Source organism: Lithobates pipiens, unplaced genomic scaffold, assembly GCF_037356315.1.
Source record: "Lithobates pipiens isolate NorthernLeopardFrog02 unplaced genomic scaffold, aLitPip1_a1.2 Scaffold_30, whole genome shotgun sequence".
NCBI classification, from domain to species: domain Eukaryota; kingdom Metazoa; phylum Chordata; class Amphibia; order Anura; family Ranidae; genus Lithobates; species Lithobates pipiens.
In genome coordinates this window covers 61,775,866-61,798,424 of record NW_027507791.1, presented here as the reverse complement: position 1 = coordinate 61,798,424, position 22,559 = coordinate 61,775,866, and the positions used below count along the sequence as shown (strand labels likewise).

Below are 22,559 nucleotides of genomic sequence, written 5' to 3'. Positions count from 1 at the left end.
AGTTGAGCATCATGGGAAATGTAGTTCCAAAATATCTGGGGTGCCAAGGTTTGCTCTGCCTTAGGGTGATTGTGATCAAGATTTACTCTGGGTTACAACTTCTTATTGGACCCTCAGGTTCCTTTCCCATGTGGTCCTGCTCACTCCTCGAGCCTGGCCTTACCGCTTATTTATGTGCTAAATAAGGTAGAGGGTAGAACCTAAAAAGCCTGGGAAACTGGCAGATTCAGGCTTAACCCTTCCCTACCTGGGCAGCTTATGCTCCCTATCTAAGAGCAACCCACCTTGTAGGCACCTGCCTGGTATTTCAGCATGCTTATTTATTGCATAGCACAAAAAGGTGGTGGGTGCATGCAGTTATCTCTGCCATATCAGGCTGAAGAGAAGCATTGGGAGGTTTTTCAACCTAGGATTTTAGGAGTGGCAAAGTCTGCAGATAACTATGGGCAATAGGTTGTTATTTATTTTGGTTGACCAGTTGATAGGCCTTTAATGTCTGTGGCCTTTTTTTAATCTGCACATGCCTGATGTTAATTTTATTTTTATTTTTATGTTCTGTAATATATTTTCTTTATGTCCTTTGAGGGATACAGGTTGGTTGGAATTTGAAAAGTAGATGTGCCTAAACATCATTTATTGTTCACATCTTTCCACATATTCCAAAATCTGCTTCTTTCATGGCTCTCGCCATTTGGTCACATTAGGTCACATGAATTCTGACATCAGAGTACAGTTTCTCCTGCCAGGAGCACAAGTTAAGATCTGAAGAAGGAGCAGGTATCTATATACCAAGTCAGTTACTGCAGGTCTATACCTGATTGATATATAAATAGTGAAATATCTGCACCAAAGGTCACCTGTCCAACATATCGTATTAGTACTGGCCCAGGGGGTAAATGTCTCCCAGGTCAGTTCTTTCCAAAATATGCAATTTTATGTTTCATTTTCAGGAGAATCAGATATATTCGTTTTACATTTTACATGCACTCTGCCGTGTAGTTGAGCATCATGGTAAATGTAGTTCCAAAACATCTGGGGTGCCAAGGTTTGCTATCACTGCCTTGGGTTGATTGTGATCAAGGGTTACTCTGGGTTACATCTTTTTATTGGACCCTCAGGTTCCTTTCCCATGTGGTCCTGCTCACTCCTCGAGCCTGGCCTTCCCGCTTATTTATGTGCTAAATAAGGAAAAGGGTAGAACCTGAAAAGCCCGGGAAACTGGCAGACTCAGTATTAACCCTTCCCCACCTGTATTACTACAGACAAAACGTGGATTAGAACTACTGTCTTGTTTTACTGCTGTCTGTGCCCCCACTCTCTCACTCTCCCTATGTGCCCTATTTACCAGTAAAAGTATAAGAAAATCCCAAATTTTGAGTCTTCACCAGAACTGTAGAGGGAAAATCTTCCAATGGGGACACTAGTTCTGGTGACAACTGGGGATTCTCTTACTTTGGAGCGATTCCCTTTCACTTCCTGTTTTGGCTATTGGACAGGAAGTGAAGTTAATCCTCCTCCATATGATACAGATTGATACAGATTGCAAAAACCAACCGGGGTTATAACCATCCCCTACTATATCCAAAATGAAAAAAAATAAATAAAAGCCCTACTATACCTTCTGAAAGAAATTAATTTGGTTATAATTAACTTATGTTCAGTAGAAACAGATTAAAAGTCTAGTAAGCCAAAGATACAAGATAAAACAGCATATGTGAAAACTGTCCATTAAAGTCCCTGATTCTGATGATTTGTCAGTGCAATTGCACTTGAATTTCATTACTGAACAAGTTTATTTTAAATTGTCTCCTAGTATGCAGGTTCGATTTGGTTCCTATATTTTTTATTCATGTTGTTTAACATTTAAAAAGTAAAAAAAGTTTAAAAAATTGTTTTTAAATTTGGTATAATCAAAAAGCAAAGGCTTATTATATAGTAAGGTGGAATGATGCAAAGTGCAAATATAGCAAAAAAAAACTTTAATTTTCTTGAGAAAGTACTCTCGGTAATGCTTGTTAATTGCAAAGCTGATAACTTTTCACACTGAAGATACAATTTTATACATTTTGCTATCTCTGCTGCTTTCTCCCTTGAGTGAGACGGCTCATATCCAGATGTGCATACACAATCCCATCCTAAAAAAACAAACAAAAACAAATGAAAAACCAAATTATGGGCATATTTATACCTGGAAATAATAATTATTAAACCGCGCTGTAGAGAAAAAATATAAAATATAAAATATGTCCTAGGGCTGCTGCTGAAGTGAATGGTAAGTACCCCAAAATAGTGATAGTGGAAATTTGGAAATCAGCGCTGCATCTACTATATAAATTTGTATCAACAATCCTTACACTTTAGTGTATGTGTTATACAATTAACCAATTAGAGTGCTAAAACAAATAAGGTGTGGCCAATTGGCCAATTAAAGTGTACAGTGTTTAGATGCAAATATCAGGTGTAATTCCGATGGCTTCCTATGTTCCCCTCCTGGTTCCCCACTCACCAGATAAAGCAGATAAAAAGGCCTGTTTTTATCTGCTTTATCTGGTGAGTGTGGCTGTGTGCTACGGGTCTGATAGGCAGAGACTGTGTTGCCCCGCCATGTCTTCAGGTGAGAAAGAACACCGGGCGATTCACATATGCAGAGAATTGGGTGTACAGAGGTGAACATGGAGGGTACAGAGGTGAACATAAGGGGGGTTTAGAAGTGAACACGGGGGGATACAGAGGTTAACATGGGAGGTACAGAGGTGAACATGGATGAGGGGTACAGAGGTGTGCTGGAGGAGGGGGGTATATAGGTGGATGTGGATGGGGTACAGAAGTGAATATGGATAAGGGGATACAGAGGTGAAAATGGATAGGGGGATACAGGGGTGAATGGGGATGGGGGATACAGAGGTGAACGTGGATAGAGAGGATACAGAGGTGAACATGGATGGGGGGATACAGAGGTGAACGTGGATAGGGGTGATACAGAGGTGAATGAGGGGTACAGAGATGGATGGAAGGATACAGAGGTGAATGTGGATAGGGGTGATACAGAGGTCAATGGGGGGTATTGAGGTGGATGGAAGGATCCAGAGGTGAACGTGGATGGAGGAAACAGAGGTGAACTCTGGATGGGGGGTGATACAGAGGTAGACAGGGGATACAGAAGTGAGCTGTGGATGGAGGGGGGTACAGAGGGGAACTGTGGATGGAGGTGGGTACAGAAGTGAACTGTGGATGAAGGCGGGTACAGAGGTGATCTGTGGATGGAGGGGTATATAGGTGAACTGTGGATGGAGGGGGGTACAGAGGTTAACTGTGGATGAAGGGGGGTACAGAGTTAAACTGTGGACGAGGGTGTAGAGGTAAGAAAAGTGATGTGCAGAGGTGACCAATAGATGGTTACTTTTGGGAGGGGGAGAATATGCAAGTACCGCCCCTTGTGCTGATTTTTTTCTGTGCCCTGTATGATACGAACACCGCACAGTACACACTCCAAATCCATGTGTGTCACCCTGGACTCCTCTATCTCCCCCTTCCCCCAATCATCCTGGACTCCCCTATTCCCCCTCTCACATAATCTTGAACTGCCCCATCTCTCCCCCCAATCATCCTGGACTTCTCTATTCCCCCATCATCCTGGATTTCCCTATCCCTCCAATCATCCTGGGCACCGCTATTACCCCCTGCCCCATCATGATGTTCTCCTCTATCTCCCCCCATCATTATTATTATTATACAGGATTTATAGCGTGCCAACAGTTTGTGCAGCGATTTACAACATGAGGAGGGACAGTACAGTTACAATACAATTCAATAATAATTGTTTTTTGGAATGTTGGGGTGGAGAGAAAATTTGCATGGGGAGGGCCCAAGATAATGTTTATACAAAAAACAGCGCTCAATAGGACCAGACAAAAATAAATTGATGATAAAAGTTAATTTAATGAAATGCACAGAAGATAAAAATTCACAACAATTCGATGAGAAGGGTTTAAAAGCAATTAATGTTCAGTCAAATGCAATAAACTTCATTGTTGGAATATAGCAAAAAATAATAACAGTACCGCCTTAGATCCTGAAGACAAGGGGTTAACCATGATGTATCGGTATAACAAGTCCCGGTCTGGAGGTGGAGGACTCAATGATTCAGACTGCTGAGACAGATGGCGGCGAGGAAACACCACTCTCACTTCTGCAGCCGCTTACCTGATGGCAAAAGAAGATGACACACTGTCCCAAGGGATGAATCTATGGCCAACAACACCGCAGCACCTCATTGGCTGACACCAGACTGGTGTCCTGGGTAATACCCCATGTGGCGAAAGGGGAACCCGAGACCCAGAAGGCAGGGTCAACCTCAGATCAGGAAGAAGACTTGATGGTTCGCAAGCTCAGTCAGTTGCTGTGGCGACAGTGACTGACATGTTTTGCGTGCCTGCGCAAAGTCACGGGAGCCACCGGCAGGACGGAATATAATGTCAAAACGAATGCCGGGGGACAGGAATAATGGGTGCCTATAATGTTAACCCCTTGTTTACACACATAATGCGCTAAGATCACAGAGGCACATGTAATAATGCTGACACACAAAACAAAAGATAGAAAGAGAACAAAAGAGATATATAAGATGGTATCATATAAAAACAAACTTAGAAAATCCTGGAAAGAATTTTTTTTAAAACAATCAAAGAACTTGTATGAAAATTAGGAGCTTGTATAAAAATTATATTCAATTAAATAGTGCAGCAGTAATTATGAATTATGCCTCTAAATAAATTAGTTTACATGGTTGAACTATTTTAAATCAGAACTAGAAAGCGATGGGAAAAATCACCCTAAAATTAAATATTGAATGATAAAAAAAACTGCACGTGTAATACCATACCGACTAAACAGAAACAGAGATGATATGGACAGTAAAAGCTTTAAAAAAAACTACCAACAGATTCCCCTGACAGTACATGGGTAAATACAAAATTATATATTCTCCTGGATTGCACTAAATTCCAATAAATTACACTAAGGATGTCAATTTCCTCATTCATACCCTCAGGTGAAAGCCCAAATGATAAATCCAAAAGGTCTCCATTCGGCAGAGAAGGGAGAACCTTTCATTATCAGTGAGGGTATCCCTGGGTATAGCCTCTATTGCACATACCTCTATATGGCTAAATATGGCTAAATATGGCTAAAGTCTTTGTTATGTACCTAACAACAATGATGTTGGACGCTATGTTTAACACAACCCTTCTTTGTCAATCTACGATGTTCCCCCACTCTAGTACACAGGGTGCATATTGTGCGCCCCACATAAAGCATACCACATGAGCAATGTAAAACATATACCAAAAACTCTGTTGAACAAGTAATAAATTGTTTAAGTTTAAAAGACTCGCCTTTCTTAGTAATTATCTCAGAACAACCATGTGGAATGGATTGGCAAGTGAAACATCCTCTCTTGTGGCATTGGAAAATCCCAATCCTACTATCAAAGTATGTTCTGATGTCAAAAAGGGGTCCTCTCTTGGATTTTGTCACCTTGCTGGGGGCAATGATATTTTTAACTGTGCGGGAACGTCTGAATGTCACTTGTGGCTTGGGAAGGAGTACCGGGGACAGGACATGATCAAGTTTAAGAATAACATAATGTTTATATATAATTTTGGAGATTGCTCTATATTTGGTGTTAAAGGTTTATACAAACCTTGCCGAATGGACCATTTCTAAAGGATCGTTCTTGTTTCTTTTAAAAGGTTGTATCTCATTTGAGAGGAAGGCATTCGTTATTAATTCCTTAGAATAACCTTTCATCTCAAACTTCTTTTCCATCAGCTGTCCTTATGTCCTATAGTCATCTATTTTGCTACAGTTCCACATAGTCTATGTAATTGACCATTGGGGATGTTGTTTTTCCATGTGGGATGATGGAAACTGTCGTAATGAAGATATGAATTGCCCGATGTGGGTTTGCTGTGGTTATTGGTGATGATGGTATAATTCTCATGAGACAGGACCAGATCTAGGAACACCAGTTCCTTCTGGCTTATCTCGTGGGTGAAAGATAATCCAAAAGTGTTGTCATTGCAATATGATACGAAGGAGGAGAAAAGATCTCTGCTCCCACTCCAAATTAATAAAACATCATCAATATATTGTCCATAGAAGACAATATATTGAGAGAAGGGGTCATTGACCCATATCTTTAAGACTTCCTAATACCCCATGGTCAAATTCGCACACCCGGGGGCAAAATTAGCTCCCATCGCAGTACCTTTACCCTGAAGATAAAAACAATCTAAAAATGTAAAATAATTATGACGTAGACAAAAATCTATGCTTGAAAGGAAGAATGTTGATTGTTTAGAGTTCATCTCATCATTTTTACTCAAAAAGAACTGTACAGCAGCAATACCTACCTCATGAGGTATTGAGGTATACAGTGAGGATACGTCTAATGAAGCCCACAAGTAATCATCTTGCCAAGAATAATCTTTTAAAATGTCAATAACATGACTTGAGTCTTTGATATACGATGGTAATTGGACAACCATCGGTTGTAACCAGTGATCTATATATATTGATAGACCACTAATGAAGCCTTTCATACTAGCGACAATAGGTCTACCAGGAGGATCAATGAGGGATTTGTGCAAATTTGGAAGGTGGTAGAAGTAGGGAGTGCTACATATCTTGGGCAGCACTCCCTACTTCTACCACCTTCCAAAGGTGCACAAATTGACATCCTTAGTGTAATTTAGTGGAATTTAATGCAATCCAGGAGACTATATAATCTTGTACTTATCCTTGTACTGTCAGAGGAATCTGTTGGTAGTTTTTTAAAGCTTTTACTGACCATATCATCTCTGTTTCTGTTTAGTCGGTATGGTATTACACGGCAGTTTTTTTATCATTCGATATTTAATTTTAGGGTGATTTTCCAATTGCTTTCTAGTTCTGATTTAAAATAGTTCAACCATGTATAGTAATTTATTTAGAGGCAAAATTCGTAATTACTGGTATTATAAGATATATCCATATTTACATACAAAAATCCTTTTCAGTCCTTCCTTTTTTTTATAGCTTGTTTGTGCACTATTTAATTGAATATAATTTTTATACAAGTTCCTAAAGTTCTTTATTTCTTTTTTTTTTTTTATATTTCCAGGATTTTCTAAGTTTTTTTTATATAATACCATCTTATATATCTCTTTTGTTCTCTCTCTGTCTTTTGTTGTTTTATTTTGTGTGTCAGCATTATTACATGTGCCTCTGCGATTTTAGCGCATTATGTGTGTAAACAAGGGGTTAACATTATAGGCACCCATTATTCCTCCCCTCCCTGACATTTGTTTTGCCTTTATATTCGATCCTACCGGTGGCTCTCGTGACTTTGACAAAGCACAGGCACGCAAAACATGTCAGTCATGGTCGCCACGGCGACTGACTGAGCTTGCGTACCACGAGTCCTCTTGCTGATTTGAGGTTGACCCTGCCTTCTGGGTCTTGTGTTCCCCTTCTGCCGCACGGAGTGTTACCCAGGACGCCAGTCTGGTGTCAGCCGATGAGGTGCTGCGGTGTTGTTGGCCAGAGATTTTCCCTTGGGACAGTGTGTCATCTTCTTTTACCATCAGGTCAGCGGCTGCAGAAATGAGAGTGGTGTTTCCTTGCTGCCATCTGTTTCAGCAGTGTGAATCATTGAGCCCTCCACCTACAGGCCGGAATTTGTTATACCGATACATCATGGTTAACCCTTTGTCTTCAGGATCTAAGGCGGTACTGTTATTATTATTTTTGCTATATTCCAACAATGAAGTTAATTGCATTTGACTGAACACTAATTGCTTTTAAACACTTCTCATCAGATTGTTGTGAATTTTTGTCTTCTGTGCTTTTCATTAAATTAACTTTTATCATCAATTTATTTTTGTCTGGTCCTATTGAGCGCTGTTTTTTGTATATATTTTGTGTGAACTTTGCCCCAGAAGTGAACAGCTGCGCTGGGCTCCAGATGAATTTTATCTTTGATTTTGACATGATAATGATTTTCTTATAACTGTCCTTTCTAGTGCTGAAGGTCTATGTTGTTGATCTATATGCCAAGAAAATGTTTGCCCATTGTCCAATCAATATTAAAGACGGCCCTGGCCATGCTTACATAAACACACATAAAAGGGCATAAAACGTGTAATGAGCAAAAGCCATTACTGTTTGTTACTGCACAGCTGTACAACCCAACTCCAAAGAATCGTTTTCATTTTTTACTAAAATGGAGAAGGAAGAATTTTTTCAGGTTCAGATAAGTACCATTGTACAAAAAACCTGATAGAGGGTCTAGCCTCTGTCCACTTAACAAATGTGCTTTTATTGTTTGGCCCCCACTGGAAATATTACCAGCACACCATGTCTGTTTTGTCCGTTAAGAAGCATGGGAAGAGTTTAGGTTTGGAACTCAGTTTATACTGTATCACTGCTTCTAGAATTTTAGTATAAAAATATGATGTCAACTGGTCAAGTATTTGTAAATGCATTCACATGCAAATAAGATTACCAAATCTCTGTCTTGGTGCGTGACGTCTTGAGCTCTTTTATCTGAAATATAAAATTATATTTTGTTTATTTTTCAACAAGAAAAAGTATGGAAATAGGAGACCAACTAATGTCATCAAGAATGCTGTCTCCATAAACCAGTGTTTGCATAACTAGGCAGAGATTAAGATAGAAATTAACTTTAAATGTGGTATTACAAATTGTATATTTTTGTAAAGAAAAGTGTGTTGTATATACTGTATATAGTTTATTAATTCATATCATGGATAAAAACAGCAACTCATGAAAAACAGAGATCGGGGTCTTTTTAAGACTTGGTACATAGACAATAGACCATTGTACTGTCATATGAGCACCAAATGATACAATGCCTTATCATAAACATGCATCAAATTTTTTTTTGGACATTCTGCTTCTTCAGGACCAGAATTTTGAATAAAAATGTAAGTGTTAAACATTGGTTTATATATCAACATGTTGTAACTCCAATAAAGGCATCAAAAACACTGTTCCCTCTACAGAGCTATGTTCCCCATACCAGGCTAGAGGTTATGATTTTTGTGGCTTCTGGGCCCCAAATTAGGCCTGCCACTATTGTTCTTCTGAAGGGATACCCCTTCATACAGTCTTTTGTATCAGCCTTTGCTGTTGTCTTTAAGGCCCCTTTCACACATGCGGACAGTATGTCCGTAATTTAATCCATTCGTTTGCGGATTAAATACGGACATGCATGCATCCCTATGGGATAGCGGGTGTCTGCGGATGAACATCCGCAGACACCCGCTATTGTCCGCCTCCGTTATGGTCCGATTCTGCAGACGGAGGAAAATCTTATTTTTATATCCGTCTGCAGAGCGGATCGGATGAACACGGGCAGACGGTCCGTGTTCATCCGATCCCCATAAAGGAGAGTGGAGAGCTGACAGGGCGGTCCCTGCACTGTGTGCGGAGACCGCCCTGTCCGCCGCCGGCTCAGCGGGGACAACGGAGCGATCCCCGCTGAGCAAGCGGATCATCATGGGGTGGATCATTACTGATCCGCCCCGTGTGAAAGGGGCCAAAGGCAGTAGAATATTGAATGCAGCATATGGGCATGAAACCAATGCTTAACATATTCGGTATCTACATTAACCACTTGGCGCCCACACTACATCATATGACGTTGTGGGCTTTGTGGCGGTATATCTGAATGATGCCTGAGGCCACAGACATCATTCAGATATCGGCGTTTTCAGCCAGCGATTCCCTGCACCATAAGAACGATCATAGCGGCTGTTCCGCCGCTTGATCGTTCTTACGGGTGGCGGGAGGGGATGCCATCGGTGAGTCGGTCACAGGATCTGCCGGCCCCCGGATGATACCATAGAGATTTCCGGCGGACCAGATCATCCCCGGAGTCTCTATGATCGTTTGGAGGCCGGGCGCGATGTTATGACGTCACGCCCGACCTCTGCATTCAAATTAACGGCGCCGTTTTGGCTAGGAAGCCAGGATCGTTTTTTTATTTTATTTTAGGCTTCCCAGCCATATTGACCCCATATCTCACTGAAAATAGGTCCGATTGTGCCATATTCCAGGGATGTTTACATTCCTTGTAATAGGAATAAAAGTAATCAAAAAAATATTATTTTTTTTAAAGTGTCAAACTAAAAAAAATAAAAATAAAATTAACAATAAAAAAAAAAATGTAAAGCGCCCCTGTCCCCGTGAGCTCGTACACAGAAGCAAACGCATACGTAAGTCCCACCCACATATGAAAATGGTGTTCAAACCACACATGTGAGATATCGCCACGAACGTTAGAGCGAGAGCAATAATTCTAGCCCTAGACCTCCTCTGTAACCCAAAACATGTAACCAGTAAAAATTTTTAAAGTGTCGCCTATGGGGATTTTGAAATACCAACGTTTGGCACCATTCCACAAGCGCATGCAATTTTGAAGCGTGACATGTTGGAAATCTATTTACTCAGCGTATCTTCCTCTTTCACATTATGCAAAAAAATTGGGCTAACTTTACTGTTTTGTTTTTTTAAAGCATGAAACAGTTTTTTTTCTGAAAAAAACGTGTTCGAAAAATTGCTGCGCAAATACCGTGCGAGATAAAAAGTTGCAATGACTGTCATTGTATTCTGTAGGGTCTTTGCTAAAAAAAATATATAATGTTTGAGGGTTCTATGTAATTTTCTAGCAAAAAAATTATGATTTTTACATGTAGGAGAGAAATGTCAGAATTGGCCTGGATGCGAAGTGGTTAAAAAGTCTCGTCCTGAAGAACAAGTGTCGTAAAGAGCATGGGTATTGATTTTGACATGTATTTTTTAATGTTGATACAAGGTTACAAATGTCTATTATCTATGTTGCAAGTGTTGTAAATATTCTGATCTAGGGCTATTAATGAGTGTATTTTACATGTCTTATACATGATTTAATATTTTGGATATTTTTGCATACATTTGTGTTGGATATATATCATTCCTAATGCAAAATCTGCAAAGTTTTCGACAAAAGTGCATGGTTTGCAAAGCCAGCTAATTCAAGCAATCTGCTCACAAACCCTGGTGGTAAATGTGAAACTCTTCACTGCTGGAAAGCTTTATCCCAATATCAACTAAACAGGGTTTTATAATATTTGATAAATCCTTGAAATTTGTTAAACTATCCTAAACATAAAATCTAAGGGGCCTAAGTGCTGATATGATAGTATATATGTGATAAGAATAAAAATAGAAAAAACCTTAATGATCAAGCCGCAACCATATAAAGTGTTCTGTCACTCTAGGGGTTAATAGTTTGAATGATGGTGCGCTCTGATCTATTTTCTATTTAACCACTGCACTAAAAAGAATAGGTACTACTCAATGTGAATTCATGCTAATAAAGTTCTAAGTGCAATAATACATGCTCCACGCATAAACCAAAATTGCTGAATATTATCTAGACCAATTTGCAAAAATAATTATATTAGATAAAGTGCAAAAGTTGCTGTGCAAAAGATGCTCAAATTAGATCATTTACACAAAAAGAAGGAAATATAATGCATATGTTCCTTAGTAATAAAATAAAGTGCTGAATATTGTGCAAAATAGCTCATGAATACCTATGAAATAAACAGAAAAATGATATGCAGAAATAGCTGTGCAAAGTAGTTATATCATACATAAGCAAAAGAAAAAAGTGCTATATGCTCCTCACACTTATAATTAAAGTTCAAAGTGCAGTAGAATACCCCACTTCAATAAAGTAATAAATTTAATCAGGGTGTTAAATACCACTCATTGTAGCACCACAAATCCAAATCTTAGGTAACAGTGATCAAACAAATACTCAGTCCATTTCCACATGCGTGGCTTAAATCAGAGTTAGATCACGATCACACCACGACTGATGTATATATATTTAAAAATAATATTTAAATACATCTAAATGAGTCAGTTCATCAGTCCAAATGATTTAGCATATTAACATAAACACTGTATTGTATAAAACATAGCACTTTCTGATGCAATAGTTTACTAATTAAAATCTACTGACAGAAGTTCAAGCACAAGTGGATTCGCTGGCCATTTGTGAAAACATTTTAACCTTTCAACCAAATCATTTTGAAAAGTAACGAAGCACTGAAATGTTTTGAAGATTGATTAGCAAACCCAGCTGTATTTAATTAACTAATCACAAGACACCATATGTAGATGACTGAAATGTTCAAAAGACACACCTATCCTATGAAGTATCCTAATAAAGAATTATAGCACTTCCAAATTAGTCCCAGCTTAGCCCCTGTGCACACGGTCAGAGATTTCGACAACCAAATCCGTCGGATTTTGCCCCTCGGATTTTGTCCGTCGGATCTTGTCCGAAACTGTTGCATACACACGGTCGGACTAAGTTGTCGAAAAATCCGATCTTTCAGAACGTGATGATGTAATTTCATTACGATGGGACTACATTCAGGCTAGTAGCCAATAGCTTTGATGTAGGAATTTGATCTGAGCATGCGTGGCACTTGGTCCGATCAAAATTCTCTACACATGATCGGAGTATGTCCGATCGAACCAGTTGGTCGGGAAATATTTCCAACAAGTTGGAAATTTGGGTCCGATGGATATTCCGACAGAAACATTCCGATTCATACCACACACAGTCGGATTACCCGACGACACGGTCCGATAGGACACATTCCAACGGATTCTCCGATCGTGTGTACAAGGCTTTAGGGTGGCCCAGACAGATATGCGACCAATTTGTTTATCTCTGTTCTCCAAAATGCTGACATTACCACTCTTTATCCTCTAAAAGAAACATTGTCCAATGTGAGCTTTTGAACCTTCTTTTTTGGAAATTCAGGACCCAAGTGATACTTTACCTATTTGCTTGTATGCCCAAAAGAGATGAACGGTGATAACCAAAAGCAGAAGAAGACCTCCACAAACAACAAAGCCCAGGTAACTTTTACATGATGAGGTAAAATCTTCTTTGGATTCATCTACAAAATAGTCACATATATGTCAAACAAAATTGTATTTTCTAGCGTTGCATAAAGGTTGGCCATAGCATAACATGTCAGTGTAAATAAGGTTTCCCTGAACTTTTTCGCTTTTGTTCTTTTTTTAGAAAACCATGTCCCTCTGCCCCTCTTTCCTCCTCCTTTGTCCCTCATTTTGGTCTGATCTATATAGTTATATATAAAATGCATAATTTATCTTTCAAAACGTGTTTCTCAGTGGTTAAACTTTGAGCTAATTTCTAAATTACTGCATTTGTAAATTTCAAAAGCCAGTTTAAAGGAATAATAGTGGTAAAAAAACATTTGTGGATTTAACTAATAATTGTGTAATTCTCCTTTTAAGGAGGCATGGCAGGGGTGTGTGTTCCATAACTACATACTTTTGCTAATAGGTGTTCCTCATTCCCATATCGAAAAATTGAGAGGTATGCTCTCAGTCCTCTGCCATAACGCTTAGCTGTCCCAACTCTCCCAGTGGGTCACCCAAGTCTTGTTTCTCCAGTGGGTCACCTCTCCTCCTCTCCTCTCCAAATGCTCTCTTTCTAAATGGCAGCAACTGCCCCAAGCTCTCATCAAGCTTTTATGATACGGGCTGTGTACTCCTGGACACACACCCTGCTGTTCTTCAACAAAATCTAGATGCTGAGTTGCAGATTTCTTCCCTCCCAAGACACCTAGAAATCTAAAAACTACAAAGCCCAATCGGGGAATATCAAATTCCGCAGAAAGCTGTTGAAACACTTTTCTGCACTCAAAATCAATATTCCGGAGTCCTGCAAACATATTGTGAACCCTGTGTCCTTTTTCTGACCATTTCCATAGTGGCATACCCTCACAATGTCACACTGTTTAGACTTGACTAGCCAGCTTGGTTGTGCTTGTTCCAGGTCAATAAGTTACTAAGTAGGGCAACCAGCCACCAGCCCCCACAATTTTTTTTTCTGTTTCTGGAGTTTCATAACTCTGTTGAAACCATTAGTGATGAGATCCCTGCATGTAAATTCCCAGCAGGATACATCAGGGATGGGGCTACAGGGACATTTGCCTCTCAGAGCAGTGCAGATATTACATGTTGGACTGGTAGCCATGAGTGCAGATACTACCCCATTCAGACTTCAGTCAGAGCTGTAGCCATAGTCATTGATAGTTGCTGTGTGTTAATCTAGCTATCTACTTCCTGTTCTGACCTGCTATAACAGCACTTGGTAAGTAAAAATCGTAAAAATAATTCCATATTTTCACAAAGCAGCAGTGATAGCGTGCAGCTCATAAAGTGCCTCTTCATTCACAGTTCATACTTTGCAATCCTTCGTTTTGCAGGTAAATATTTGAAAAGTTGTGTTACCACAAACCATGTTCTCCACTGCCTTTTACAATGGCTACCAAACATTATGGCACACTTTTTAGCTCATAGTTCCCACCATGATGGGACCAACTAGCTGTGTTTTCCTCCCTCTCCAAAAATCAAAAAATATGCACTGAGCACAATCATACCATTAGTTCCATGCTTCTGGTCCCTACTGTTTTCTAAATACCAATGTTGGGCCCAAAGACTTCTATTGTGACAATTCTATTACAATTTAGGAAGCAAAAAGTGAAGAATTTGGAAGAACTGAGCGAAGAGTACCTAAGAGCTCCTGGCAATGGTTTTAAAGAGCTGAATATTGGAAAGGACAACATGGCTGTAAGTGTAATCAACAAATTAGGCTTACTTCCCTCTGTCTTTTCCATAGATAGCTCATGACATTTTTTAACCTAATAGTGAATTATCTTAATTTATCTACATTATTTAATTAAATTCAGTTTTACATATAACTGGAATGTATACTGAACAATTGGATATTGTTACCTCTTTCTTTTATTATCCAGTGTATCTGGATAGAAGAAGGACTGGTCCACACTTCACAGGTCACATGGTCTCCAAAGTCCCAGGTGTCTGTTGGGAGTGAGAGATGGCTCTGAAATGTCCTGGTGCCACCAGGTTCCTCCACAGAGGTCATGCTACCCTTGTGATGTGTTCCAGAGACAGCCCAAGTGATGGAAACTTCATAAAGAGGAGTACTGACTACACAAGCCAACTGCATGGTAGCCTTCAGAAGAGAAGATTGGGGGGACGCCAGGAGATGGATGGAGCTGTTCATTGTGGAGTTGTCTGTAAATAAATAATGTATGCAATGTAATCTCAAATCTATACAAAACACAAACAGAATCCATACCAGTATATAGTGGACAGTCTACTATTGAACATAGACACTATAGGAAATTAGCTACACACTTAGCTACACTCTTCTAGAAAATATATGTAATATAATACACTTATATACGTACTGTACTGTACAGTATGTAATATGTTATCTGAGTGAGATTAGGTTCAGGATAAAATTGTTTCTACCTGCTATCAATAGAATCTGGCTAAATAACTGCATATGCATTTGGTGTACAATATTCCAGTAATGCAAAATACCCATTGTTGCTACTGAGGGAAATTGCAACAATACATTTTATCCAAATAAAATGTGCAACAGGCACAAGTGTAAATTGGTTGGCCTGAGGGATTTTCTAATGATTTTCTCAGCCCTAGACAACATGTAGTACAGTCGTTGATAACAGTCTACAGCCCATTAAAGCAAAAAAGCAGATAATTTTTGTTAAAGTGGATCTAAAGCAAATAGTTAAAAGATTTAATAATGTAATTTTTAATTAGTTTTTTTTTTAATTCTGCAGCCTTTATTAAAATGATACCCAATCCTGCTATAAAGGTCTTTGCTTAGCTAGCCACTTCCTGTTATAGGGTGACAACCGTTACTCAATAGTACTCCTTAAAGATAATTGAACGGCCTCACATCAGGAAGAAAAAAATGTATCTAGTAAACATATCCTGTATCTAAGTGCACCCTCATCCCAATTTAACTGGAAAGGTAAGTTCGAAATCTCTGGTCTCCAATCAGGGATGCCGAGAAGGTGTGAGCAAGGGGACTGTCACGGGGCACATACATCAATTTAATGAATATAACGAAAAACAATGTTACATAAAAAGTATTTTATTAAAAGATATACAATATTACAGCTTTGGATGGGTATCACATTTTCAGAGAGGAGAAGTAGGGTAAATCAACAAGTTTCGCTTCTCAGCTTCCTCAGGATATTACCCCCCATCTAGAAAATATACAACAATTGGCTAATAAGTATAACAATAAAGAATATCAAAACTACATCACAGTCCACATAACAATTCAAAAGGAGACAGTTTTCATAAATAATGGTGAGAGTGTAGAGGATTGAAGAGATAAATTCACACTCTCACCATTATTTATAAAAACTGTCTCCTTTTGAATTGTTATATGGACTGTGATGTAGTTTTGATATTCTTTATTGTTATACTTATTAGCCAATTGTTGTATATTTTCTAGATGGGGGTAATATCCTGAGGAAGCTGAGAAGCGAAACTAGTTGATTTACCCTACTTCTCCTCTCTGAAAATGTGATACCCATCCGAAGCTGTAATATTGTATATCTTTTAATAAAATACTTTTTTATGTAACATTGTTTTTCCTTATATTAATTAAATTGATGTATGTGCCCCGTGACAGTCCCCTTGCTCACACCTTCTCGGCATCTCTGATTGGAGACCAGTGATTTCGAACTTACCTTTTCAATAGTACCCCTGTGTTATCACTTTGAGCTCTTGGTGTAGACCAGTGTTTCTCAACTCCAGTCCTCAAGGCACACAAACGGGTCATGTTTTCAGGATTTTCCTCAGATAAAATGGCTCTGGTATTTACTAAGGCAGTGAAACTGATCAAACCACCTGTGCAAAATAATGGAAAGCCTGAAAACATGACCTGTTAGGGTGCCTTGAGGCAGTGGCGTAGTGTGGGGGTGCAAGGGTGCAAAATTTAGAGGGGTGCTGTCACGAGTGTGAACCAATTATCATTGCGATAAAAGCCCCTTATTAAAATGATGATGCTGGAGAATCCACGTTGTTCAGCAACAACGGCTGTTCTTGTGGTGCGGGTGGGCAGCTGGGGGATCCGTATCACAGTGATGATCAGCGAGGGGCCGAGCCGAGGACATATAGGCTGGCCGCCTGAGAGCCCGGGACTGGGGAGAATAGTTCTACCACGGCCGCCTCCGCCTTGACCTAGCCCCCCTGACCCCGCCCCCCCAAGAGATGAGAATTGCTGGACACAGCATCTCCCGTGCCTCCAGGGCATGGATTGCTCGAACTTCCTCTCCACACTAACATGAGGCCCGGAGAACAGGCTGACTGAGAACCCAGAGGCGCACATTGCCAGGGAGCCGCTAGAAGGATCAAAGCACCTCCGTATCAAGGAGACAGACTGGCATGGAAGATAGGGCTAGCAGTCTCTGTCATTTCCCCCTCAGGCCCCTCTCTCTCCCTCGCCCCCCCCTTTCCCTCAGCTTCACTGTCTCTCTGATACCAATGTCTCTCTGCCTCTCTCTCAGTGAATCCAAATCACCATTGCTGCAAAAACACACAATTGTGCAAATATATAAATAAATAAACAAACTAATTTAATATAATAATCAATAAAAAGTTCATCCATAGCCATAAAGTCCATTTATAGCCATGTTTTTTGGATGCTTTTTATTGATTATTATATGAGATTTGTTTGTTTATATATTTGCACAATATTGTGTGTTCTTGCAGCACTGGTGATTTGGATTCGCTACCCAGTAGGGCTATCTTAGAATTGTAGAATTGTATTTGATAAATTGTTATATGACATTTTCTGTACTTTATTTGCACAATGAGGTCGAGGTTTCTTGCAGCACTGGTGATTAGGACTTACTACCCAGTAGGGTTTTTTTTTTCATAATATTTCAGTTAATGGGAGCTACATACAGTATGTCATATTCACACTATAACACTTGTTGCAGCACCATGCCGTTAGGGTATTGATCCCAATGGCACGGTGCTGCAAAAAGTATTATAGTGTGAACATGACATATGTAGCTCCCATTAACTGAAATATTATAAAATCCCCCCACCTAATGCCTATGATGGCTAACATGTGTAGAAAAGATGTAAACACCTATTTTCAGGCTGTCCAGTAATGTTATCCCCTGTGTGAGCCAGTGGTGTATGCAGGAGAGAGGAGGGAATGCCAAAAACATATGGGACATAGGAACCTATGCATGATGTCACCACTCCAGGCTTTACCAGTCATTGTCAAGCACGCTCTCCTCTCCCCTACAGCCACAACTGTCTCTGTGACCAGACTGGAGCTAGCTGAAAATAGGTAAGTCTGTTGGTCAAGGGGGCACAAATCACTTGCCTTGCCCCGGGCGCTGACAAACCACGCTACACCACTGCCTTGAGGACTGGATTTGAGTAACACTGGTGTAGACTACAAGTACCCATGCTGACAAGCATTAGACAGGCATGGTCCATCATTGTATGTTTCAGGAAGGCGGTTCAGAGCAATGATGTGCAGATGAGTGCAGATAGACAGGATGTGGCTGAAATAGGCTGCAATAAAACAGAAGCGCTAATATGCAAAACACAAGATTAAAAAATTATAAAAATAGTATTTTTTAATAAAAAAAAACATGGCAACTGTTTATAAAACACGTTGGGGTTGTTTTATCAAAAACACAGTGGTGATATGTCAGACATTAGGTTTTTTTGGTTTTGAAAAATTAAAAAAGCCTGCCAGGGGTGGTGACACATACAGACTTCTCCTAGAGTGTGATGCCTAGTGGATTTGTTTATAAAATGAACTTTACACGTACCATTTGGTGACCTGGTTGTTACTACTGTATTATTACTTCTCTTTTTCTTTTCAATCCCACCTCTACCTTTTTGCACCCTCTAAGGCTAGACTTTATAAAACAAATGTCTCACCTCTTATGATTAGAGCTGTCCTATTACTAAATTTTAGCACATTCACATAATGGAATGCACAGAAATAAACTCCAGAATCAATAATCTGTACATTATAAATCTCCAGGTTTGCCATATAGGCAGAGTTTTTGCATCCATATTTATGGGTATCGTTATCCTTATCAAAGGCCTTCACTCGTTTAGGGCTTTCTGCAGGTTTTGAGCTCTTTTTGTACCAGAAAATTAATCCATCTTCTATTGTTTCATTAGACACACAGCTGATCACTGAGGTGGCACCAACATCAGCCGCCACAATGTGTTGAGGTTGATACAGAACCATCTGTGAGACAACCACTGGAAAAGAAGATAAATCAGAATTTAGCATAAAATATCTTCATTATATAAGTAAATATATAACAGGTTTATGTTTAGGTACCATTTTATGAAAAACTTTGAAGTTAAAGTTTAGTAGGCTTGAAGAACTCTCATTAAAAGACCCCTGGACAGCGGCATACACTCAGTAGGGTTCTAATATTTCGCAGCCCTATCAATAACTAAATAAAAAGTTTTCTCTGGACATATACTTTACACAAACTTTGTTTAAATCCAGAGGAGGGCAAAATAAAATAGCTACCAAATTATGTGTGATAGACCCAAGAACCCATATTTAAGCCAAGTCAAAAATATTTTGCGTTTGTTTAAACATGGAGAGTGGGGTCCATTCACAAAGATTATCACACAGGTTATCACTTTTTAAAATATCACAAGCATCTGCCTTGGGATATAGTAATAAAAATGTGATTAGTTATTTTGGCACCATGCCACTAATAAACAATATTCCTAGTAGTACATCCTCTCCACATTCCCTGTGTAATGTTCGGTAGATTCACTTCCATTCACCAGGACTGAGGTGACAAAAAATAATTGGCCATTAAATTCCAAAAAATTGCAAATGTAGAAATATTTTGAAAAATAGAAATGATCAAATTTCAGTATCTGTTTTGAATGTCCTTCTTCCCCTTAGAAGTTTTATCATTTCCACTATACAGTAAAATATAACAAAAAAAATGCCACTTCATAAAGTGAAGGTGACATTCACCAATCATTAACTGCAGGTTAATCAATCACTGTTTTTTAAAAGCATACACCTGGATAATACCCCTACAATGTTTGGTAAATGTCACGGTCACTATTTCATAAATATATGCCTAGTGTTTGAGAGGAAATGAAAAAAATATTGTGTCAGATAGAATATACCCTTTAAACTCACTTAAAAAGCAAAAATATTTTTGATATGATGTATTTTTATGAAGTTCAATAAAAAAAATTGTGATTTACAGAGTTCGTGCTTTTTTACTGATGTAATCCAGCTTCTGTTTTTATTTATGTAGAATTTGTTGATATTAGTAATTTGTATAATATGCATTGCTTTTGACCCTGTGTTCATTAGACATAGGTGATAATTCTAATATGCATTAACATTACTAAAAATTCATAATTTATTTGAAAGATACAAGTTACAATTTTTAGATCTTGTAGTATTCCAGTATTTTCATGAAAAAGTATTTAAAAAGTATCACATACAGAACGCTATAATATCTATACAGAAACTAAAAAACAATTTATACCAGAGATCAAATTTCCATGTTATATGTTGTCTTTTTTTTCTTTTTTTCTTTACATTTTTAATTTTTTTTTTGTCATATGCAAATTTTAACAAGACTATAAATGTTATAAATATGCAAACATTTTAGCTTTCAAATTATTTGCTCTTCTGTTTGTTTTTTTGTTATAAATAACTAATGTTAATGTAGGCAAAACCATGTTCTGAGAAGTTACTTACCTTCAGAGAATAGGAAAAATGTTAAAAGACTCATGTTTCTTTGCTGCTGCTGGTGGTATACTGATTTCTGGTTTATGCTTATACGTTATTAAATATTCTTGGAAAACCCTCCTCCTGTCAGACCCTACCTCTTTTTGATGTACATTGATGAAAACATACTGTTTTTTATAGAAGCCGAATAAATAATTATAGTATGAGTTATGCAAATATAGCATTATAAATGGAAAAATTAAAGTGTATTAACATCTTTTTTGCTTCTTTTCTGCCTGTTAAATATACCAATGATGCATTTTCCAAAATTTGTTCTATTAGTGCAAAAAAGTACCTGTTAATCCTGCCCGAAATCCTGTAATTTCTTGTGTATTGTGCACTCTGCAGTTAAGCAGGAAGTGTAGTAGGACTAAAGAAAACTCCCAAACATGTTGTGGACATGAGAAGAGAGGAATGTGTGAGAGGCTCACAATGTGCAAGACTGAAGGTAAGTCTGGTGTTCAGCTTTCACCACTTCAGTACTGGACACTTTTACTCCCTTCCTGTTATTTCTCAAACACAACATATGCATACTTGCACTTACACCCACTTGCACTGCTACTCCTCCTGAGTATGTTTGAGACATTTTCACAGCCTAGCCACAAGGAGAGACCCAACATCCAAGGAGCACCTTCAGACGTTCTAGGGGCATAAATTACACATCTAATTCTCTGACAACCTATCACATTTTTGAAGGCCCTGGAGCACCAGGACTAGGGATGAGCTTGGTGTTCGATTCAAACTTATGTTCGACTCGAACATCGGCTGTTCGCACGTTCGGTGAATAACAAACGTTATGGGCCGTTTGCGCCAAATTCGTGTGGCGCTCATGGCCCACAATGCACTGCGCCATCGCAGTGCATTGCTGGCTCATGATTGGCCAAGCATGCACTATGACCCCACATGCTTGGCCAATCACAGCGCCAGCAGCGAAGAGAGCAATAATTATAGCTCAGAGGGGTTTAGTACATGGCCCACTCTATATAAGGCCGCCAGCGTGGTGGCCTTGTGTAGTGTGTTCCGGCGTGCAGGGAAAGAGCTAGATAGGCAGGGACAGTGTGTTCTTTTCTCAGGCATCTGCAGGAGTTAGTGGGTATTGTGTGCCTCCAGGGCAGTATACACCTGTATCTACCCTTTATTGCTGGTGTTCTCGCATACAGGCATATGCAGGAGTTAGTGGGTGTTGTGTGCCCACAGCACAGTATACACCTGTATCTACCCTTTATTGATTGTGTTCTCTCATACAGGCATCTGCAGGAGTTAGTGGGTGTTGTGTGCCTACAGCACAGCACAGTATACACCTGTATCTACCCTTTATTGCTGGTGTTCTCTCATACAGGCATCTGCAGGAGTTAGTGGGTGTTGTGTGCCTCCAGCCCAGCCCAGCCCAGCACAGTATACACCTGTATCTACCCTTTATTGCTGGTGTTCTCTAATACAGGCATCTGCAGTAGGGATGGCCGAACTGTTCGCCCAGCGGTCGGTTCGCGGCCTGATCGGCGGACTATTACCGCTGTTCGCCCAGCGGACATATGTGTTTACAGTGTGAAAGAACTTTGACCCATGATGACACATCCATCATGGTTTACAGGACAGCCAATTGAGACATTTCAGCACATGGACAATTGGACATTCCCCCTACCTTACAAATAGACCTGATCTGGCGGCCATTTTACATTCTGTCTTATGTCAGTTTAGGGACAGGACGCTGTGTGGAGCAGGGAGAGACTGTAGTGGCACAAATCGCTAGCTATTAGGTCCACTAAAGTCCTTTTAAGGACTGGTATAG

The 22,559-nt window shown here is 39.3% G+C and overlaps 1 protein-coding gene across 1 annotated transcript; it reads right to left on the bottom strand.

The window, feature by feature from the left end:
• Positions 1 to 1,821: 1,821 nt before the first annotated feature.
• On the bottom strand, positions 1,822 to 21,222 carry LOC143942091 (uncharacterized). Its single transcript, XM_077463391.1, has 6 exons — positions 21,066 to 21,222; positions 18,919 to 19,251; positions 14,899 to 15,201; positions 12,909 to 13,028; positions 8,546 to 8,586; positions 1,822 to 2,135 (listed from the first exon to the last, which is right to left on the bottom strand). The coding sequence occupies exons 2-6, from the start codon at positions 19,235 to 19,237 to the stop codon at positions 2,070 to 2,072; spliced, it is 849 nt and encodes a 282-aa protein (XP_077319517.1). The 5' UTR covers positions 19,238 to 19,251; positions 21,066 to 21,222; the 3' UTR covers positions 1,822 to 2,069.
• Between the last annotated feature and the right edge of the window lie 1,337 nt (positions 21,223 to 22,559).

Bases quoted from the DNA above. Each gene is read 5' to 3' on its own strand.
- LOC143942091 (XM_077463391.1), bottom strand. From the start codon at position 19,237: ATGGTTCTGTATCAACCTCAACACATTGTGGCGGCTGATGTTGGTGCC. The intron at 8,587-12,908 runs GTAAAGTATCAC...TTTATATTTCAG, and splicing joins TTGGGCATACAAGCAAATAG to ATAAAAGAGCTCAAGACGTC. The intron at 2,136-8,545 runs GTAATCTTATTT...TTGTTTTTTTAG, and splicing joins CGCACCAAGACAGAGATTTG to GATGGGATTGTGTATGCACA.